The 19,592-nt window shown below is 43.4% G+C and overlaps 3 protein-coding genes across 3 annotated transcripts; 2 read left to right on the forward strand and 1 right to left on the reverse strand.

Annotated features, from left to right (window-relative positions):
- The first annotated feature begins 6,890 nt into the window (after positions 1-6,890).
- cdcp2 (CUB domain containing protein 2) lies at positions 6,891-11,060 on the forward strand. Its single transcript, XM_035633789.2, has 6 exons — positions 6,891-7,290; positions 7,497-7,844; positions 8,819-9,160; positions 9,537-9,890; positions 10,360-10,538; positions 10,689-11,060. Exons 1-6 carry the CDS (start codon positions 7,224-7,226, stop codon positions 10,998-11,000), a joined length of 1,602 nt encoding a protein of 533 aa, XP_035489682.1. The 5' UTR covers positions 6,891-7,223; the 3' UTR covers positions 11,001-11,060.
- On the reverse strand, positions 11,058-14,198 carry tceanc2 (transcription elongation factor A (SII) N-terminal and central domain containing 2). The gene is made up of 4 exons (XM_035633795.2): positions 13,586-14,198; positions 13,348-13,489; positions 12,099-12,292; positions 11,058-11,545 (listed from the first exon to the last, which is right to left on the reverse strand). Exons 1-4 carry the CDS (start codon positions 13,682-13,684, stop codon positions 11,357-11,359), a joined length of 624 nt encoding a protein of 207 aa, XP_035489688.1. The 5' UTR covers positions 13,685-14,198; the 3' UTR covers positions 11,058-11,356.
- An 838-nt stretch (positions 14,199-15,036) lies between these two features.
- On the forward strand, positions 15,037-19,228 carry tmem59 (transmembrane protein 59). The gene is made up of 8 exons (XM_035633792.2): positions 15,037-15,242; positions 15,628-15,733; positions 15,949-16,043; positions 16,137-16,289; positions 16,433-16,505; positions 17,586-17,709; positions 17,884-18,001; positions 18,524-19,228. Exons 1-8 carry the CDS (start codon positions 15,087-15,089, stop codon positions 18,674-18,676), a joined length of 978 nt encoding a protein of 325 aa, XP_035489685.2. The 5' UTR covers positions 15,037-15,086; the 3' UTR covers positions 18,677-19,228.
- Positions 19,229-19,592: the final 364 nt, after the last annotated feature.

Consider the following 19,592-nt stretch of genomic DNA (forward strand, 5'->3'; position numbering starts at 1 on the left):
GGTTAGGGAATCATTGTGGTCATGGTTAGAATAAACGTCAGCAGGAATCCAGCCACGTCGACCTTCTCCCTCAATGGACTTTGCGGCTCCATAACGACGGCCACAACATTTCCTCCTCCGTTCCCCAAAGGACAAGAGTCATAATTCCTACCGCCGCAAGAGGCCTTCGGTTGGTTTTTGGGGCATTTGCTGAAAGAAGCAAACGCTGATCTTTACAGGAGGACATTTCGAATGTGTTAAACTTAATAATTACGAAAATATTCTCCCCAAAGAAAAGATTTTTAAATTAATTTTTTTAATTTTAAATTTTTTTTTAAATTAATATTTATTTTTTTTACCCGCTGCCCTCGTATTTGTCACCGAGTAGCCGAGCTGTTTGTGTCACCGACTCCTCTCCCCATCATCCTCTTCATCATCATCATCAGTCTTCTGATTATTTTTGGGGGGATATTCATGCAAGATCAGAGACTCTTCTGATGTAGCTGATCCGCTTATGAGTCAGATGTTTAGCCCCCACTAAAAACAGCTTCATCAAGTGCTCAAGTGCTAAGGGTCATAATTGTACTCGGTTTATGTGCCAGGGTGCTCGTCTTCTCCCCCCCCCCCCCCCCCCCCCGCTCCGAGTGTGTGGAACATTTTACGTCGCAGCATCAAAATGTGAACGATTAATTAAACCGCTGACACTTTTCGCCCGCTACAACTCAGTCGTCTAGACAAAATTGATTTAGAGCTCTCGTTTTGATGCCATACTTTTTATGTGTTTGCGCCATGAAAAAGCTGTGATATATATTATTATTATTATCACTTTTTTCTATATATAGAAACACTTCACGCGTCAAAATACTCTGCGCAACTAGCGAAGCTCGACTGATGAATGATGCAACTGCATCGGCAAACATCAGACTCTTCTCTGGTGTCTGTGTTAAAAGGCCCGTCGCTCAGTTTGAGAGGATCGGGCTTAATTCCGAATTTTTGTTCTCGGCAAGAAATCCGCCATTTTGCTCACAACAAACTGTGCTCAGAAAAAACAACCCAAGTAATATTTGCACAGATTTCAGGCAGCCTAGGTACAGAGATGAAATCGTCACTCTCCACAATGGATATTGAGCATTAAGTCTTGTATCCACAGTATAAACCTCTCTCTTTGAGATTTGGTCAAAGCCGACATGCAATATTCAAGAGGCCTGATTTCAAGTGGACAAATAGGGAGAAAGGGACAATCCTTTGCAAACCCATCCATCCGTCTCATATTCCGCAGCAGGATGTTTTGTCACAAAGACAAAACATGGCACCATTGTCCCCTCCCTCTTTTAATGAGACCAGTGCACTGACACAAGTGGAGCGCCGAGTCAGAGGGCTCCAGCAGAGAGACTGTGTCGTCTGGCAGAGTTCCACTCGGCTTCAGTGTCTTCCGGCAACGCACTGTGTCAGCCAATCAAACACATGCAAAGACACGCTCCACGGTAGATACTTTTAAAAATGTGAAATGGGTAGCGACCAACATTTACTTCTGCAATTTGCGCCAGAGAGAGAGAGAGAGCATTAAGTCACTGTCACCTAAATCCTCCCCCGCCCAGTCCACCACTGTCTGGGCCGCGGACCGGCTGCGAGGCTCGTGAATCGATTTTTCCCGGGGCGACATTTGTGGGATCGTACGTCACCGCCTCGCAGCCTCCCGCAGCAACGCGCTGTTTTTCAGTCGCAGCGGCCCGACACATCAGCTATCCACATTCACGGGAGTGAGAGTACTCGACCGTTTCTTCTGTGAAAAGGTTATGTAGTGTTGAGAAAAAGCCAGGACACCATCCGGATGAGCTTTCAGGGCTGAATGACATTGAGCTTGTGCAATTGTGAGGAGAAGAACTGTAAAGCAACGGCTGACCCCCCCCCCCCCCCCCCCCCCCCCATCCTCTGTGCCACAAAAGCTATGTCGACCTTGTGTAGCCGAGTGCACGTTACAGGGGAATGATTACGTGAAGAGGCTGAGAGCACAACAACAATCATGTTTACATCCCTGCAGCCACACAATCCGGACGAGCTAGAGGCGCTTTCAGACATTTTAGACGCGTTCACGGACGGCAGGGACATTTCCGGAACGCCCAGGCGAGGCTGTATTCTCACATGGGCTCACTTCTGACAACCTGCAGACATTTTACCAGAAAAATGTCCGGAGCCACATTTGCGGTCTCACGTGCAAGGCCGGAAAATGTCCAGACTCCTGTGCCTGTGCCATCTGAGCTTATTAATAACAATAATAATAATAATAATACATTTCATTTACAGGGCACTTTTCATTGCTAAAAGCAATCTCAAAATCTGGATTTAAAAAAAAAAAAAGTATATATTTTAGCTTGTAGAGATCCAGGTCTTCAATGAGGCAAGAGGAAACTTGAGCTGCAACAGTTAATCGATTGATCAGTTAATAATCGATGATTAAATGAATCTGCAACTATTTTGATAATCGATTAACGGTTCAAGTAGATTTTATGAAAAAACCCCTCCAAAAATGATCTGATTTCAGCTTCTTAAATGTGAATATTTTCTGGTTTCTTTGCTCCTCTATGACAGGGAACTAACCCGATGGACCTTTTTCACCATTTTATGCCATTTTATGGACCAAACAACTAATTGACTAAATCAAGGAAAATAATCGTTAGTTGCAGCCCCAGAGGAAACCCTCACAAAAAGATACCAAGGACCTACGGAGACATGTGGGGCGCAACCCATCCAAGTCAACCACCACCTTCATATACACCAGCAGGATAATGAAACCGCATAACGCATCTGACGAAACCAAAGGAAGCCGCTGCGAAGAGGTTGGTTTGGGATTAAACAGATTAATAGCAGCGACACAAAATAAAAACACAACAGAAGATTTGACTCATACCAAGTACAAGGAGCAAACAATGACCTTTCTCTCCGGGTAGAGTCAACTCACATCTCACAGTGCCACATCACAGACGGGGGGAAAAGTCACCATGAAATTCATCTTGGACACAGCTGACACAGGGACTGCCGACGCAATGCTTCCTCCACAGAGTGCTCCTGCAGTGACGCCACCGCACGTCGAGGAGCAGAGTTATAGGGGAAGAGCGATGGATCAGCCGATAGGACTTGTTTAAGATCACATTTTACAGCATGACATAGCAGGAAAACCAAAGTTGTACCCTGAAATAACAATGTAAGTGCACTCCGTTAAGCTTTTACTTGAAGGCTCTGCCACTGTGAATGGCTTACTGACACACATGAGCACACGCTGAGCCATCAATGACATAATCGCTTGTGCTTTTCAGTTACAATTATAGACTGAAAGTACTGTAATTGTGTCAATGTTTAAGCCAGTTAATTTTATGCATAAAAAAAAATATATTTTCTGCCTGAATTATGTTCACATGCAGGCCATTATTGATTTAAATGTTATTTTGTAGTAAAAAAACCATATAAAAGTTAAGGAAACTCTGCTTTGATTTTATGTAATATTGAATTGCAAGACTAGATATTGGAAAGAAAGAAAAACATGAAAAGAATGTGCTGGTAAAAATGGTTACAAATAAATATAATGTGTACATTTGATTTCCAGGAAATAAGGTTGGCAAAGTGGATGGGAAGTGTGTAGTTTACTTAATCATGAGCAGTATTGTTTGGTGATGGAATCAGTTATATTTTACTGTTTGTATTGGGTTCATTCAAATTAATTCCCCCACAGGTTTGTTGCTTTTTTCTCTTATATTCTTTGGGATAATTTGTCTTTGCTGCAGCTAGGACAACCAATTAGTGATACATATGATGTTTTGTAAGAGACAATATTTTATTGTTTAATGACAAATAAATGAGCATTATTGCAGACAGCTATTAATCCTCTCGGTGCCACATTCCTTTGTTTTTTTTAAAAAACTGTTTCTCTAGTCGTTTTCTTGTGTTTGGTTCATTTTCACTCAATTAAATTTGTATAAATCGCAAAAAAACAACCCAGACGCAGAACAAATGACCTCTCATCTAACGCAGGGGTGAAGCTGGCAGGCGTAGGGAGTTGGGGGACGTCAATCTTTTTCTCTTTTCTGTTCCTTAACCCGAAGAACGGATTTCACTGCCCTCATAACTCTAAAGAGAGGCTTAGCTCATTATTGGTCCGTAATCCAATCTGTGAGCCCCCTGAATTGGCCCCCGCAATGACATATCAATATTGTCCTTGGTAGAGAGATGGTGGGAATGGAACAGAATGGTGCTGTAGAGAAAATGTTAACAAAATCACAGCAAGGGAGGAACCCCCCCACACACACACACACACACATTTCTGGCTGTAAGTGAGCACCAGCTGGGGATACAAGGCTGTTGCAATGTTTCCTCTGTACTCGTTCAGTTTGGCTGGTCCACCACTGCGTAAACATTTCCACCACTCCCACGGCAATTTGATTAATATTAAATACTCCAAATGTCATTAAGTAAAGCTGCTGTTCGAAAAATGAGCTTTTTTTTAGTGCAGCCTGCACTCGAAAGAACCAGAAACTGGAGTCACACAATTCAACCAGCTGCTGTGCAAAAAATACATCAAATAAAATATGGATGGAACACCGTGTTGTGTTGAACATCGAATGAACAAGCAGCGCGAGTTGATCAGGTTCATCCTCGGGCCCTTTCTGCAGAGAGATTTAAAAAAGTACTACAGGACAAATCATGCCAACCGAACACCTTGTAGAATTGTTGGATACTCTTGGAAATGGCACGGGAATGATCTGCCAAGCTGCGGGCTGTGTCGGAAGCATTAACCTTTTATTTTCCCTGTGACATATTCTGTCTGCACTTATGTTTATCTCGTTTCCACCTGACTGTCGGGAGATTTGGAGAACGCTCATCAGAGTGGGCACTCGCCGACGCCGTATACCCGTGGCAGGATCTAACATAATCTTCCATGATGTGGGAAAAGGTGTTCTCAAAGCAGATTGGCTTTTATTTGAAAAAAAAAAACCCACACAAATATCTGACATCATTTGCCTTCTGGCTATTTTGATCAAAAGATGCCAGGTGCCGTGGATGTGAAGAACACAGTCACTCCTCTCCCCTGCCAACCGGCTGAATCCCATCTAGTTCTGTAATGAGCGTAATGTTTTAACATCCCTGAATATAACTGATCAGCACTCATTTCATGTATTTTTGGACCAGAATCATTAAATTACATTCCGGGATAAATCCAAGGTTAAAGAGCTGCTCTTCGTTAGAATGACATTTCCTTTTTGTCCAACAATTTCAACATTGTTTTTTTTCTGTTTGTTGTTTTGGTTTTCCGATTATTTACTATTCAAATAGGTCATTTAATTGCTCTAAACAAACGATATCTCCGTGAAACACATTTCAGGCGCTGCCCAGTATCCACATCCTTGAACAATGACAAGCTTTTCAGAGAGGACGGAATTAAAATTCCAAGGCAAGGCAGTTCCGTTTTAGTTCCAGGAACCACTGTGTGAAAAACACTTGACTGATTTTAATCACATTCTTATTTATTTATTTATTTATTTTCAGCACAGCATGACTTTTTAAGCCCTGGTGGGGATTTTCAGTGTTGTTGTTTTTTTCCCGTTGTGCAACAGCGCCATCTAGCAGGTCACTTCGGGTATTAGCTTTGCTCACTGGGGCCATTATTAGATATTCTCTCCAAGAGCCCTGTCTGCCTTCTCAGCACTGCTGGCATTGCAAACATTTATTTGCAGAATAGGCTATTAGTAAGAGTACTTCATCTTCCTGTTCGTTATACACTCGATCCAGCCGGGATTACTGCTGTCTTCATGTGTCTGCACTATTGGGATGTGATGGCATTTGGCAAACCAAAAAAAAACCTCTGTCTGTGAGTAATTGCATTATTCCTCTCAGAAACAGAAACTGGGGAGTAAACATTAGAAAATATCTTGCAAATAAGGAATAAGGAATAAATGTTCAAATTAGATGAATTAAAAGAACAAAGATGGAATTCAAATAAAACATGGCTGAATAACACAGTATTGGTACAAGATGTCCTGAGCATATGAGACTTTACTCATGAACTCAACTTTATACCACGGAGCTCCACTTTTTTGATGCACTTCATTTATTAGACATCTGCAGTTGGGAATTTAACAGAAAGGGTTTTTATTGTAGCTAATTCATTTAAATAAATGTGTTCACAAACAGCGTTAGAAACTGCCATGGGTTTTAAGCCTGTGATCATGTCGGATGTACGTTTTCTTCTATGGTTTTCTTCCACTATATGTCGAGCTGTAGGTCTTTACTGTTTGTACTTTTATTTTTTGACTTCACATAAAAGAAGGTGCAAAAGCTTAAAATGTTGAGTAACATTTAAATGCAAGATTGCTACTTTCAATGGATTATTGTCCAATTGTTGTATTCACATTCTTTACGACATAATATTTGAGGATAACATCGACATCTGCAAATCTTTTGTCAACAAGGACGTTATTAATATTTGGAGATTTCAACCAGATGGTCTCGTATGTGAGTTTTGTCAAACAACAATTTCCATGGTCCAGAATGAACCTTTACACTCAATAACATAATGTGCTCCTAAGATTCGCTGACTGTGCAAAAGTCCTGGACTAGCAGCCGAGCAACAAAGCGTTTGATGGTACCATAAAGTGAGATAGTTATCATTTTTATTATTCTTGGTCTAGACAAATGTGGACACGCCCGCGCGTTTCCTCATCGATTGTTGATGTCGTGCTTTGCTGCTTTCTACACTGTGCACAAGCTCTGCCCCCTTACTCCACAACACCAGCAGCTCTGGGATCTTCTCTCCATCATGTTGCTGTAATGAAGTCATTTATATAAGCGACAAAATGTGACCGTCCCCTCGCCGCCGCCTCTTTTATCACCTCCACTCACAGCTGGTGTTCACGGTGTGTGTGTGCGTGTGCGTGTGCGTGTGCGTGTGTGTGTGTGTGTGGCCGTCTTTAAAAATGCATAGCATCTCTCCAAACAGTGTCCTGACAAGCCACTCGTGCTCATTGAATATCAGTCATTAAAATTTAGCGCAGGGGGCAAAGCGCGGCCTAGGTGAGGGTGTCAGGTTCCTCATTCCGGCTGGGAATGAATTTTTCAAAGTCCTCTGCTACCTCTGGAGGCACCACTGCTAATGTCTGCCTGCACGAGGCTGCACGCTCTGACGCCGCCGTTTGTTTTGCCTCTGCTGGTACTGTGGCTGAGGCGTGACAAAAGGCTGAATCAACTATAACAACATGATACTCAAGGTGGCTCTACTGATTCACTTACTGCTGGTCGTTGACCGGGCTGATTCCACAAAAGGTGAGTGTCCATTTGTTATCTTGATGGTGCAAAGCCTGAAGTTGATGCGCGTGCTTTGTCTTACGCGCGGAGAATGTTGGACCTGAATTGGTCAATGTCAGCGTACACGTTCAGAGGTTGTATAAGTTTGCTAGAAACCAGTCGGATAAGTGAGATAGGAAAGTGCAATAACCTTTATTTTAAATCTACACTCTAATTATTCTAAGGTGTCAAATGTGGAGGAGTCCTGGCTGCTCCGTCTGGCAATATCTCCAGTCCAAACTACCCGGGCCTGTACCCCTACAACACGGACTGTTCCTGGCTCATTGTGGTGGCGGAGGGCTCCTCCGTCCTGCTCACCTTTCACTACTTTGAGCTGGAGTACCATGCCAACTGCGCTTACGACTACATCAAGATCTACAACGGCATATCTGAGGACGCGGGGAACCTCCTTGGGACGTTTTGCGGCGACATCTCCCCACCTCAGTTCACCTCCTCCTGGAACGTCATGTCCATCATCTTCCACTCGGACCGGCATGTGGCCTACAGGGGCTTCAGCGTCGGCTACAGAAAAGGTAACTTGTCACCGCGTTTGGTGCAACGTGACAGCGATCGGTTGGCTAACGGCCCAAAACTTGACACGGCTTTTTCTGACCAGGGGACAAAACTCAATAGAGGTCTCAACAAAGACGGATAAAGAATATAGAGCCACACTGGAAGCTCTGTGAGGCGGTAATTAGATATAACTCACAGTATCATCACGCTTACAATGATAACACTAACATGCTGGTGTTTAGCTAGTATAAAGCCTACCATTTTCTTCTAGATGTATTGTGTTAGCATTTGAGCATGTGCAAATTAGTGCTGAACACCCAGTATAGGCCTACAGTTGAGGCGGATGGCATTAGTTTTGCAGAAATGTGGTCATTAAATAAAGTAATGGAAATGAAATAAAGTTTGACCTGATGGTGGCACCAAATGAAATGTCAGGGGCTCAAAGTTAATTGCAGGGGATCACCGAAATCATTACAATTCATCCTCTAGGGGACGTGAATATATATATACTAGGTTTCATGGCAATCGGTCCAACAGTTGTTAAGATATTCACTTAGAACCACAAATTACAATGTCACGCTGGTACTGCAGGAAAAGTCAGTCGGTCACGAGTCGCTAAGGGTTCATCCGCTGGGGCCAAATTTCATGGTTATCCATTTAATAGTAGTAATAGTTGAGATTTTGTCCTAAATGGTGGACAAACCAACATTGCCAAGCAATTAGCATGGCTGAAATAGTGACAGATCAATGTGTGACTGCACTGTGACCATGGTCAGACTATATTCTGTAGAAACAGTAAACGGAGCGGCCAGTGTACTTCTAATGTTACATGTCAATGCATGTTGTTGTCCATTATACCTCGCAAACCAAACTCTTTCAGTTTTACAGGTACCGTCCTCTTTACAACCCTCTCTAGCAGTTCTTGTAGCCATTAACGTCATGTTGCCCCTTTGCAAAAAAGAAAAATGCAAGTTTGCCTTCCATCCCTCCCCAGACGTGTGTGGTGGAGTCCTCACCGGCCTGTCAGGTGTGATCTCCAGTCCCGGCTACCCTCAGGAGTACAGCAACAACGCCGACTGCTCGTGGGCCATCCACGTGTCCAACACCAGCGTGGTCACCTTGGTCTTCTTGGACTTCCAGCTCGAAAACAACGAAGGGTGCAACTTCGACTTTGTCGCCCTCTTCGACGGCCCGACGGTCGCCCATCGCCACCTGGGCAAATACTGCGGGGCAGATAGACCTCCCAACGCAGTCACCACCTCCAACCAGCTCCTGGTCGTCTTCAAGTCGGACTTCAACATCGGGGGCCGAGGGTTCAAGGCTTACTATTACTCAGGTGCGGAGGTTAAATTTGTTGTTTTCCAAAAGGAAAAACTCTTCACGCCAATGTGTGCTATTCATCCACCCATTTAGAAGAGACCATTTACAATTACGTCCAATGAAGCACTCACAATAAAGAGGTATAGATTAGTAAAACAGTAAAGAGTTTGGGGGGAATTGAGATTAGGCTGATGTTCGTGGCAAGAGTTTGGAACCAGGTACATGAAACCCAGACCATGACACATAAATAAAATCATGTCATCTGATGAAATAAAAATTGAACACTCCGTTTGCAGTCTGTGTGCTAAGATGAACGAATTGGATGGCGGCAAACTGTTCAAACAAATACAGTAGAGTTGGCTTACTTGTCTGATCAAGTGCACTTTCTACAGGGGAATGCCAGAGAGTCCTGTCGGCTGTGGGCGGCAACTTCAGCAGCCCCCATTTCCCCGGCATCTACCCGAACAACATCAACTGCCACTGGAGCATCACGCTCGCGGCCGGCTATCGCATCAAGCTCTTCTTCCCTCTGATGGACCTGGAGGGCCGCAACGGCCTGTCCGACGAGTGCGACTACGACTCCGTGGCGGTTTATGACGGGGACAGTCAGACGGACGCGCTGCTGGGACGCTGGTGTGGCCGAGAGCAGCCGCCCTCCCTCGTCTCCACGCGCAACACGCTGCTGGTGGTTCTCAGCACGGACCGGAACGAAGCTCACAGAGGGTTCACCGCGTCCTATCTGGGAGGTAAGTGTTCAGTCCGATTCATTTTCCGAAATGAATCATTTCATTTACACTGTGCAATTCCTACGGCATACGTTTGTGAAATGTTCATCTCTACAAACTACTAGAACTAATCGATCAATCGGTTAGTAAATGACAACTAATTTGATAATCGCCTTAAATCATTTTATGGGTGAAAAAAGGGGTTAATTATCTGATTTCAGCTTCTTAAATCTGAATATTTTCTGGCTTATTTGCTCCCCTGAGACAGTAAACTGAATATCTGTGGTTTGTAAAGAAAACAAAACATCATCTTGGGGTTTTTTGAGAAACATAATCATCATTTTCACCATTTTATGGACCAAACAACTAATCGATTTATCGAGAAAATAATCGTCGGTTGCAGCCCTACAAACTGTTCTGTCCTATATCATTCCTCACAGTATGTCGCTCTTACAAAAGTGAACTGTCTTTTCTCCCCTTCAATCCCAAGTGGTACCTGTAAACGTTAGCTGTACAAGATCAGAATTCACCATTTTGATACCCCAGCAGTCCTTGCCTCAGCTGGACCGTGAGCGGATCTACCTGGGCGACCCGACCTGCGCGTCCCAGTTAACGGCCACCTCGTATAAGATACAGACCCAGTTTGTCAACTGTGGTACTGCGAGCCAGGTGACTAGACGCAGCCCTCGTGCCTCTCATTCTGTTGCAGCCATAATAAGCAGCCATCCGCCCCTTCATCAGCTGCTAAACGTAATGGTTTGTGTCAAGAGATGCGCGCCTCGCTTCTGCTAACACTGTAAGTATTGATCCCTCGCGCAGAAACATCGGAACATCACCATGATGGTGAACAAACTCTACATCGATTTCTCTGACGGGAAGCAGCAGAATGTGCAGGAGTACAAGCTGCAGTGCGATGCCCTGCGGAAGATCGCGTACGTGTCCATCATCTCTGCAGAGGAGCGTCGTCTCGAGGAGCAGGCCAAGCAACAAACGGACAACGACAGTGGCGGCGGCAAAGCCGGAAAGGAGGACACCGGGCCTCACGATCTGAGCGATATCGTCTTCATCAGCATCTGCGTCCTGGCTGTTATTCTCATGGTGATAGCTATTGTTTGGCTGGTGTTGCTGTAGTGATATATACTGCACATGTAGTATTCGCCAGCAAAGATGGGACTACCAATGCGGAGGTTATCATATTTCACATTGTATTTTGTATAAAATGTTCAATAGTATAAAAACAAAGCATCCATCAACAACAACAAAAATTCATACATGATTACGGCAAAAAAAAAAGAAGAACAGAATTATTATCACTATCATCACCACACATTGTGTGTTCTCCTTAATGACTTACGCACAGAAAAAAACAAACAGGCTACTGATGTGCCACAAAATGTTAAAGTTTTTTGTATTTCCTTTACAGAAAAATAAAAATTTTAAAAACTAAATGTGTTGAAAAACCTTTAACCAGAAATCGCTTCAACGTGCTATTTCTTGTATTTAGAAACCACCTGGTCGGCTGACATTGAGTTGTCCTTCACTTGACCTCTGATCTCAGGGTTGTGTTTGAAGGCGAAAACCAGCGCTCGAACAGTCCGTCTGTACGAACCGCTCACCAGCCGCGAGCTCTGGTGGAACACTTCTCTCTCAATGACGTCTACGAGACCAGAATCCTCCTGTAGAGACAGAGATGTAAAGAAGAAAAAGCACACACACGTTACCGAAAATTCATATTCACGTTTATGAGTGAATCTGACCAAATAGCTGCAAACTAAACAGGTTTTCAAACAAATCAGGCACACGTTTTAAAAAGACGTCGAGTCAACTCGACTTGCAGCATAATATTTTAATCATGAAACACAAATCTAAAAATGTTGAATAGTGATGAATACAGAAGTGTTCGTTGACACATTTTCAGTGCATCTTATTTCATTTGGTAAAAGTCTAAAAACATCAACAGCAGAGAGCGTTTTCTTATAAGAGAAGAAACATTAAACTGCGAGAAGTTGTAATTAATGTGACGTTACAAAACAGTAAAAACACAAAATATGGCTCAAGCTGGATTTCATACATATAACCGTACCTTGTAGGTTCCCCGTGAATTTATACTCTCCAAATTTCACAAGCAACAGAGTGCAAATTGCAAATTAGGAGTTGAAGAGAGAGAAGCCGATGAACACAAAATGCTTTTGTCATTACGCTGCACTTCACTAAGCCGGCCTTCCTCACCTTGACCTCCAGGGCCTCAGACATCAGTCGTCTGGCGTTGCTCCGGAGTCCTTCAGATTGCTTGTCGGAGCGCACCTCAATAGACGGCTTATTGGAATTCTCCTCGACGAACGTCCTCCAGTCGGTGTAAACCTTTGCTGCCATTGAACTCACCTCGGGGTCCGGATCCTTTCGCATTTTGTTCACAGTGTGACCTTAGGAAGAGACAGATTAAACCACACAGACTGTAAAGTCCCATAAGTAAAAAAGGATGGAGGTTTTATACTGTTACTGTGAAAGATAGACCAAAGGCACACTGTGTCAGCACGTTAACAGTTCACATTGTAATTTATTCCTAGATTCATTTTGTTTAGTAGAAGATGCTGTTGCACTGTTTTATACTGTTACTGTGCTGTTTTAAACTTTTACAGTCTTCTATTTCGATAAGCCGTGGCTTCACTTTAATGGCTTTTTAACGGAAGTTATTGGGGTTTATTGGATTTTCTTTATTTGTGTTGTTTAACAGGTATCATACTCAGTATCGGACAGGGGGAAATGGTGTCGGAACATCTCTAGTATAAATTGACTGTGTTGTGCAAGAGTGCGTGCAACAGCCTCAACAAACGCAATTTCAAAATACAACACATAGGCCTGTCATGATAATTACGTTATGGACTTATTGTCCGATAAATGAATATGAACTCAATCATTTATAACAGGCATTGCGTTTACACGCATGTTTGATGACATAAGGATGAATGTCGACAACAGTCCAGCAAAGACTCGCTGCTTCTGTCCTCTCATCTGTTCTCTTAATGAGTATGATTAATCAATTACTGGTTTGGTCTATAAAATGTCAGAAAATATGGATTTCTTAGTATTTTTCTACAAGGCACCGCGTCTTCAAATTGCTTGTTTTGTCTGAGGCCTAAACACAAGTGTAAACTTTGGATAACATTTCTCTTTTAGCAGCGACACAAATCGTGTAGGACTTGCATACGCAACAAGCAAGCTCACATGCTCCAGTGTCCAAAATGACGACAATATTGTTGATCGAAATCATTTCTGGGACGATATATATCGTGCAACAAAAAGTAGTTATCGTGACAGGCCTCACAACACATATTTGCTGTGTGCTTTTCACATCAACAAACGCAACGTGTCAGACATTTATGCGTAAAGATAAGTGTAGCACAGAGACAAACTGTACTAAATTACACGAGAAGCCAGAAATAAAAGTGTAATTTCATCACAAGGATGTGCAGCCCACCTATCTTCGTGGACCTGAGCACCTCCCTGGATGGGATCTTCTTGCTCAGCTCGGTCAGGGCGCTCAGCAGGTTGTCCCTGCTCTGTCCGGGCAGCTCCAACATGGACTTACAGCGCAGGATGTCCTCGATCACGACCACCCTCTGTGAAGAAACACATCGAGCGACGATGATGATGATGATGATGATGATGAGTGACTGAACCTGTCGTGTATACAGTGACGTCATGAATCAGCTCACCCGTAAAGATTCAATCGTTGTTTGTCTGTAAACCCTTTCGTTGCTCTTCGATTTCGCCGGTTTCTCCCCTTTAGGAAGCCGAATCACGAACTTGTCCATGTTCTGCAGCCAAGTGGGTTGTTTGGTTTGTTTGACCAACAAGCGCCAACGCCAACCGCGACGGCTGAGTTTGGTTCTATTAAATTAAGTCGGCTGCTAAACTGAAGTTCAGGCTACAGGCTAGTTAGGAGCTAACAGCTGTTAGCAGCTACCTGGTTAGCTGCTAGGAGCTAACAGCTGTTAGCAGCTACTTGGTTAGCGTCACCGAGCTAACTCTGTCATTTGAAATTCGATACTTTGTTAGCTTGGATGAATTCATCATCCGTCCACACTCCTCCACATTACCAGTCACTTTTCAAACAACGACTGTGACGAATGTTCTGTTTGCTGAAGCTGCTGCAGCTCAGAGGCTGTGGTAAATAGTAGAGGCTAATGGTGCCTTTGAGGACTGTGGGAATAACGGCACGCACTGTTGACTCGCCTCAACACGAGGCTGTAGACGTGCAAATAGAGAAAAAACATAAAACATTTTAAGTTGAATAAATACATTAAAACAACATGAATGATAAACTTTGAAATAAAGGAAAATAAAAATCTCAAAAGACTGTCTCCATTTTAAGGTGCTTTCCTTAACTTGTGCCGCTGTCATCAATCCCGAATCCATATTTTATAATCTTACCCATGTCCCAAACACGTTTTGTCTTGTTTGCAGGCTCACCAACTTTTTCTGAATTTAACTGAACAACTCCCACTTACTCAAGTGCATAAAAAAAGAAGTTCTTATTGAGTGAAATCCTACTTCACATGTTTATTTAGCAGGAAAGTGCAGGAAAATGTGTTACCACCATAGAGTGTATAGGTCAGCTCCTGGGATTGCAAATGATTTATGTCATCATGACTAAGAATTAAACTGTTTTGGATTAAACTATAACATAGTGTTATTGTCTGTGTTTTGCTAAGCATGTGAATAAATATTGTCAAACTCATATTCTGCATCCTGCTGCTGCTGCGGAGGACATCAATGTGCAGCTTGATTTAATTTGAAAATATTGTACAAATATAAACAGAACCAGGTCAAAATAAGAGAAAGAAAACAACATCAATAAAATATAATAAAATTAAAATAAACCATAGATACACAAACAAAGTCTTGTAAGGATTGCAAACTGACCATAAAACCTAGCATAACTTATTTCCACAGGAAATTTACCTGCTGAAATTCATTAAAACAACAAAGCTTAATCAGAAAAAATGAATATGGTATTATCACTGTTTGTAGTTATTACCCACTGATTTTGAATGTGATATCAGACCGTGTGTGTGAAATTCAGGAATTTACGAGGAGCACTCGAACGCAGCAAAAACACACGCGAGCGTCAAGTCTCGCGAGAGAACGATCAGATTAAAGACCAGGCGGAAGCGACGCGTGATTTGTTTGTTTGGATTCTTCGCAGCGGGCGGAATGGGGAGCTTCTTCTCCTTTGTGTGCGCGCTGGCGCTCCTCGCCCAGCTGTCGCGCTCCCTGGCCTCCGCGGACGTGTTCGACAGCGTCCTGGGCAGCACCGCCTCGTGCCACAAGTCGTGCGAAATGACCTACAGCTTGCACACTTATCCGCGGGTGAGTAGCCCGTCGTGTCGCTAGCGTCGCAGCTAACTCGCGTTCGGTGAAGTTAGCGGAGGCCTCTCAAACTCAGAACCGTGTGTGTGTGGGTTTTTTTAAAATTTGACGTAGTTTCTACGCGACGTGCGGTCGCGTTTAGCTCAACGCGCAAAGTTGCGAAGTGCGTCATCTCAACGCGGGTGTTGCCGTTTATCCGAGTGTAATTGAACTCGCCCTGTGGTTTGTTGTTTGTTTGTTTGTTTTTTTAAATTGACGTAGTTTCTACGCGACGTGCGGTCGCGTTTAGCTCAACGCGCAAAGTTGTGAAGTGCGTCATCTCAACGCGGATGTTGTTTATCCGAGTGTAATAGAACTCGCCCCTGTGTGTGTGTGTGTGTTGCAGGAGGAGGAACTGTACGCCTGTCAGCGAGGCTGCCGCCTGTTCTCCATTTGTCAGTTCGTTCGTGACGGCGACGACCTGAACCAGACCAAGGCCGAGTGTGAATCCAGTGAGTGAGCGAATGCACTGAGGCGTTTGACCCATTTCTCTCCCCGTCTCTGTTTATGTGTGATCGCCCCACTGTAAACACTGTGATGCATATATAATCAGCACCAATGGCAACACACCCATAAGTCCATAATAAGCAGACTCGCTCATTCCTCCTTGTCTTGACTATAATCCTGTTTGACCATGTGTTGCCTCTCACCGTCTCCACCTCCGCAGCCTGCCGAGAAGCCTACACACAGGCCGATGAGCAGTACGCATGCAAACTGGGCTGTCAGAACCAGCTTCCGTTCGCAGAGCGACGGAATGAGCAGGTAATGGCCACTCAGTAAGTGTGTATGGCTCTTCCAATAAAACATGAACAGCAACAGTGCTCTCACGGTGTCTTTTTATTCCCCCCTCCCCAGTTGGAGGCCATGATGCCGCGGATCCACATGCTGTACCCCCTGATTCTGGCGAGGGGATTTTGGGACGACGTGATGAGTCAGGCCCACAGCTTCATCACCTCCACGTGGACCTTCTACCTCCAGGCCGACGATGGCAAAGTTGTCATTTTCCAGGTGTGAAACTGAGCGGGGATTCTATCCTGTATGGCAAACACACTATATATCCTGTATGCACAAGTCTCTCATCCCGTGACGAGTGCACTTGTGATGAAGACAACTACTGCAAACCAGTCCTGTTTTTTTTCTGTTGTTAACAGACCGAGCCACAGGTCAAGTTTTTCTCCCAGTTTGAACTGGACAAAGACGTTAAAGAGGAGCCAGAGAATAGCTGTAAGCCATCCCTTCAATTTTCTTGTTTTCCTCTTATGCTTAAGCTAATGGTCTTCTCCCCCTTTCTTATTTTCAGGGAATCTTATGAATAAACAAAAGTCAAACACTGAATGTATTCTTACAACTATTATCTGTATAGGTGGAAGCTGTTCTGTGTAGACTTTCATTGCTTTACAAGAAAATACATAAATGCCACATAAGCTGCTTTTCCTGAACTTGAGCACACTCCGGATAACGAGTTCATGTCTGAAAACGGCTTTGGTTGCATTTATGCCCCTTTTCCACCAACAAGGAACAGATGCTGTACCGGTTCTCGCACCTCACTTTTCGTCAGCTGCTTTTGACCAAAAATAATTTGGTTTGGAACATTGAAATCTGTTTCCCAAGATTTCCCAGGTTCTGATTCCCCCGAACCAAAAATCGAGCAGGTTTTCAAGTGTAAACTATGACGTAATCAGTGGGCATGTCACTTTCTACAGGGTGGAACGATTTCCACTGGGCATTGTGCAACAACGCCCTCCACTAATAATACATCTTCGATTACATTGGTTCTACTAAAGACTAGTGGAAATGTGGGTTGGGTTCCCTAAATGGCACCGAGGTTCCTGTAATTCTAAATGGAACTGGTTCTAGAACCAGATCTAACTTGGTGTAAAAGAGCGGAGTGACAGAATCCTTCATTATGATTACGTGGGCACTGTAGATTATTTATTTTTGGCAGGCCCACGTACACCTTGAATCATTTTTTTCTACAAATAAACCCCGCCTGGTGTTTTTTTTCAAAAATTACCCAGCCTTTCATTAGATGAAATAATATGCATGACATCCTGGAACATCTTCAGTAGGAACACATGGCCTTTGAGGCCGAGTTTGGTCATGCAACAGAAAGTACTGAGAAACTAAAACATTGCTGGTTTTAGTCTTTTCCCTGTTGTTGATGGAAATTTTGTTAGAATAACACATTCTTCAAAATGCCTACATTAAACCCATATTTTTAACACCTGAGTTTTCTAATACATCAAGGGAAACCGATTGTATGTGTTTGCATCACAACTAACTTTTATTTTTCTTGTTCTCTAGTCCCTGTTTTAAACAGCCCAGTTTACAAAGAATACCATCGCACTTTAATCCAGGAGAGGGACAGAGACATGACCGGGGATCGCAGCTACGATGATGAATACAACCTCTTCAGCTGTCTTTCAAGGTCGGTTCGTGCGCCCTGTTCAGACCCAATATTATGGTCTCGAGAGATCAGATCACAAGCGGACGACCCTTTTGTTTGTCAGTTCAAACCGTTTTTTGCAAAACAATTTTGCTTTGTTAGCCACGGGTGTGTCAGCTTTCAATGTCCTGGCAAATATTTGTACTACATTCTCAGGAACCCGTGGCTGCCAGGGTGGATCCTGAGCACAACTCTGATCCTGTCTGTGTTGGTCCTGATCTGGATCTGCTGTGCCACTGTGGCCACCGCTGTCGACCAGTATGTACCCGCCGAGGTAAGTCATACATGCACGCTCAATCTGGGCATGTAAATGTTTGCTACGTGTAATACTTTTGTTTTGTCTTGTATTCCTCAAGGTTGATTGTGCATTTTTATAGTTAATTGTTTGCAACACCAGTCCTGTCTGCAGTGGGAGTTTGTCAGAGTCAGGCGCGTTCACACCAATAGAAACATTTCTGGAACATTCTGTGGCGTCTGCTGGAGGCAGTACTTTGCGCATACTTGCGCTGCGTAAAGCAGTGTTTTTGTTTACAGTCAGTTTACTCGCCAGTAGTGATTTTCCTGTGTATTCTAACATGGTCTCACTCGGACATGCCGGATATTTTACTTTTACTAATTATAAGGTAGCTGGCAGGAAAAATTTCCGGGAACTATCCAGAGCAACATTTGCGCTCTCACATACAGCCCCTCTGGAAAATGTCAGGACTTCAGTGCTCCTTCCTTTCTCTGAATGTACCTTATGAACCTTATGTAGTTTCGTTTAAGATTGATGTTGTCTTTCCCGTTTGCCTTTCAGAAGTTGAGCATCTATGGTGACAGGGACTACATTAAGGAACAGAAACTGACGCCATACCCAGCATCCTCCCTGCTGATCATCACCTCCAAAGGGCCAGAGGAAGAGGCTGGGCCACTCCCTTCCAAAGTGAACCTGGGCCAGTCCGACCTCTAGAAGCCAAAACTGTAGCAGAGAAGGGACATCTTTGTTTATGAATAATCTTTAGTTACATTTTTACCCTCTGGCACGAGACCTGTGCTTCTTGTGGTCTTAACCAGACATGCAGAACATTTTGTATCACTCATTTTTCCCGTCTCCCTGTGATGCTTTTAAAATTGGAGTGATGAAAAGGTGTTTTTCTGTATATTGGTATAATTGAGGCATTAAAGTATAGTGATTACAGTACATGTCAAATAGGTTTTGGATTTTTCTCCAGTTTTTGTGTGCATTAGCTCTGTTGGTGTACTTATTATTATATTGATTAATGTTTAAATGGACTGCTTGACTTGAACTGATACAAGTTTGACCCCAAATCTCAACTTTTGGTTGCAGCGATTGTTAATGTTGCTTTCCCGTTTGTTCTCGTTTCCAGATTATATTGAATTTTACAAAAAAAACTATGCTCTCGATCTAAATAAAAACTCACGGTACATGGAGTAGGTCTTTCCCACTAAGCTGTTTTCTATTCTCATAATGTTGGATGAAAATTAAAGTCAGTGGAGTGAAGTTTTTGATGTGGGTGTTTATTTCTTTTCAACTGTTACACACCTCAGCTAACTTTGGTATTACAGCATATTTGGGCTTTTGGGGGAAAAATAAGTGTTTCTGAGGAGAAACCTCCCTGATACTTGCATCTAAGACAAGTTTTGTTTTTACAGATGCAGTTCAAGCATCAAAACATTAAATCCTGGTGGAGAATACGATGAAAACACAGTTATGGATGAACATGGCCATGGTGTTTGGAACGGGCCAATTATTTGTCTTGTGGAAAAACACAACAGGGTTGACTTTGCCCTTAGGCAAGTAAGGGAAATGGTTGGGGTCCCCAATTTCCAAATAGGTATATAGTCAATAGGCAGCAGTCCATCCA

Source organism: Scophthalmus maximus, chromosome 5 (assembly GCF_022379125.1).
Source record: "Scophthalmus maximus strain ysfricsl-2021 chromosome 5, ASM2237912v1, whole genome shotgun sequence".
Taxonomy (NCBI): domain Eukaryota; kingdom Metazoa; phylum Chordata; class Actinopteri; order Pleuronectiformes; family Scophthalmidae; genus Scophthalmus; species Scophthalmus maximus.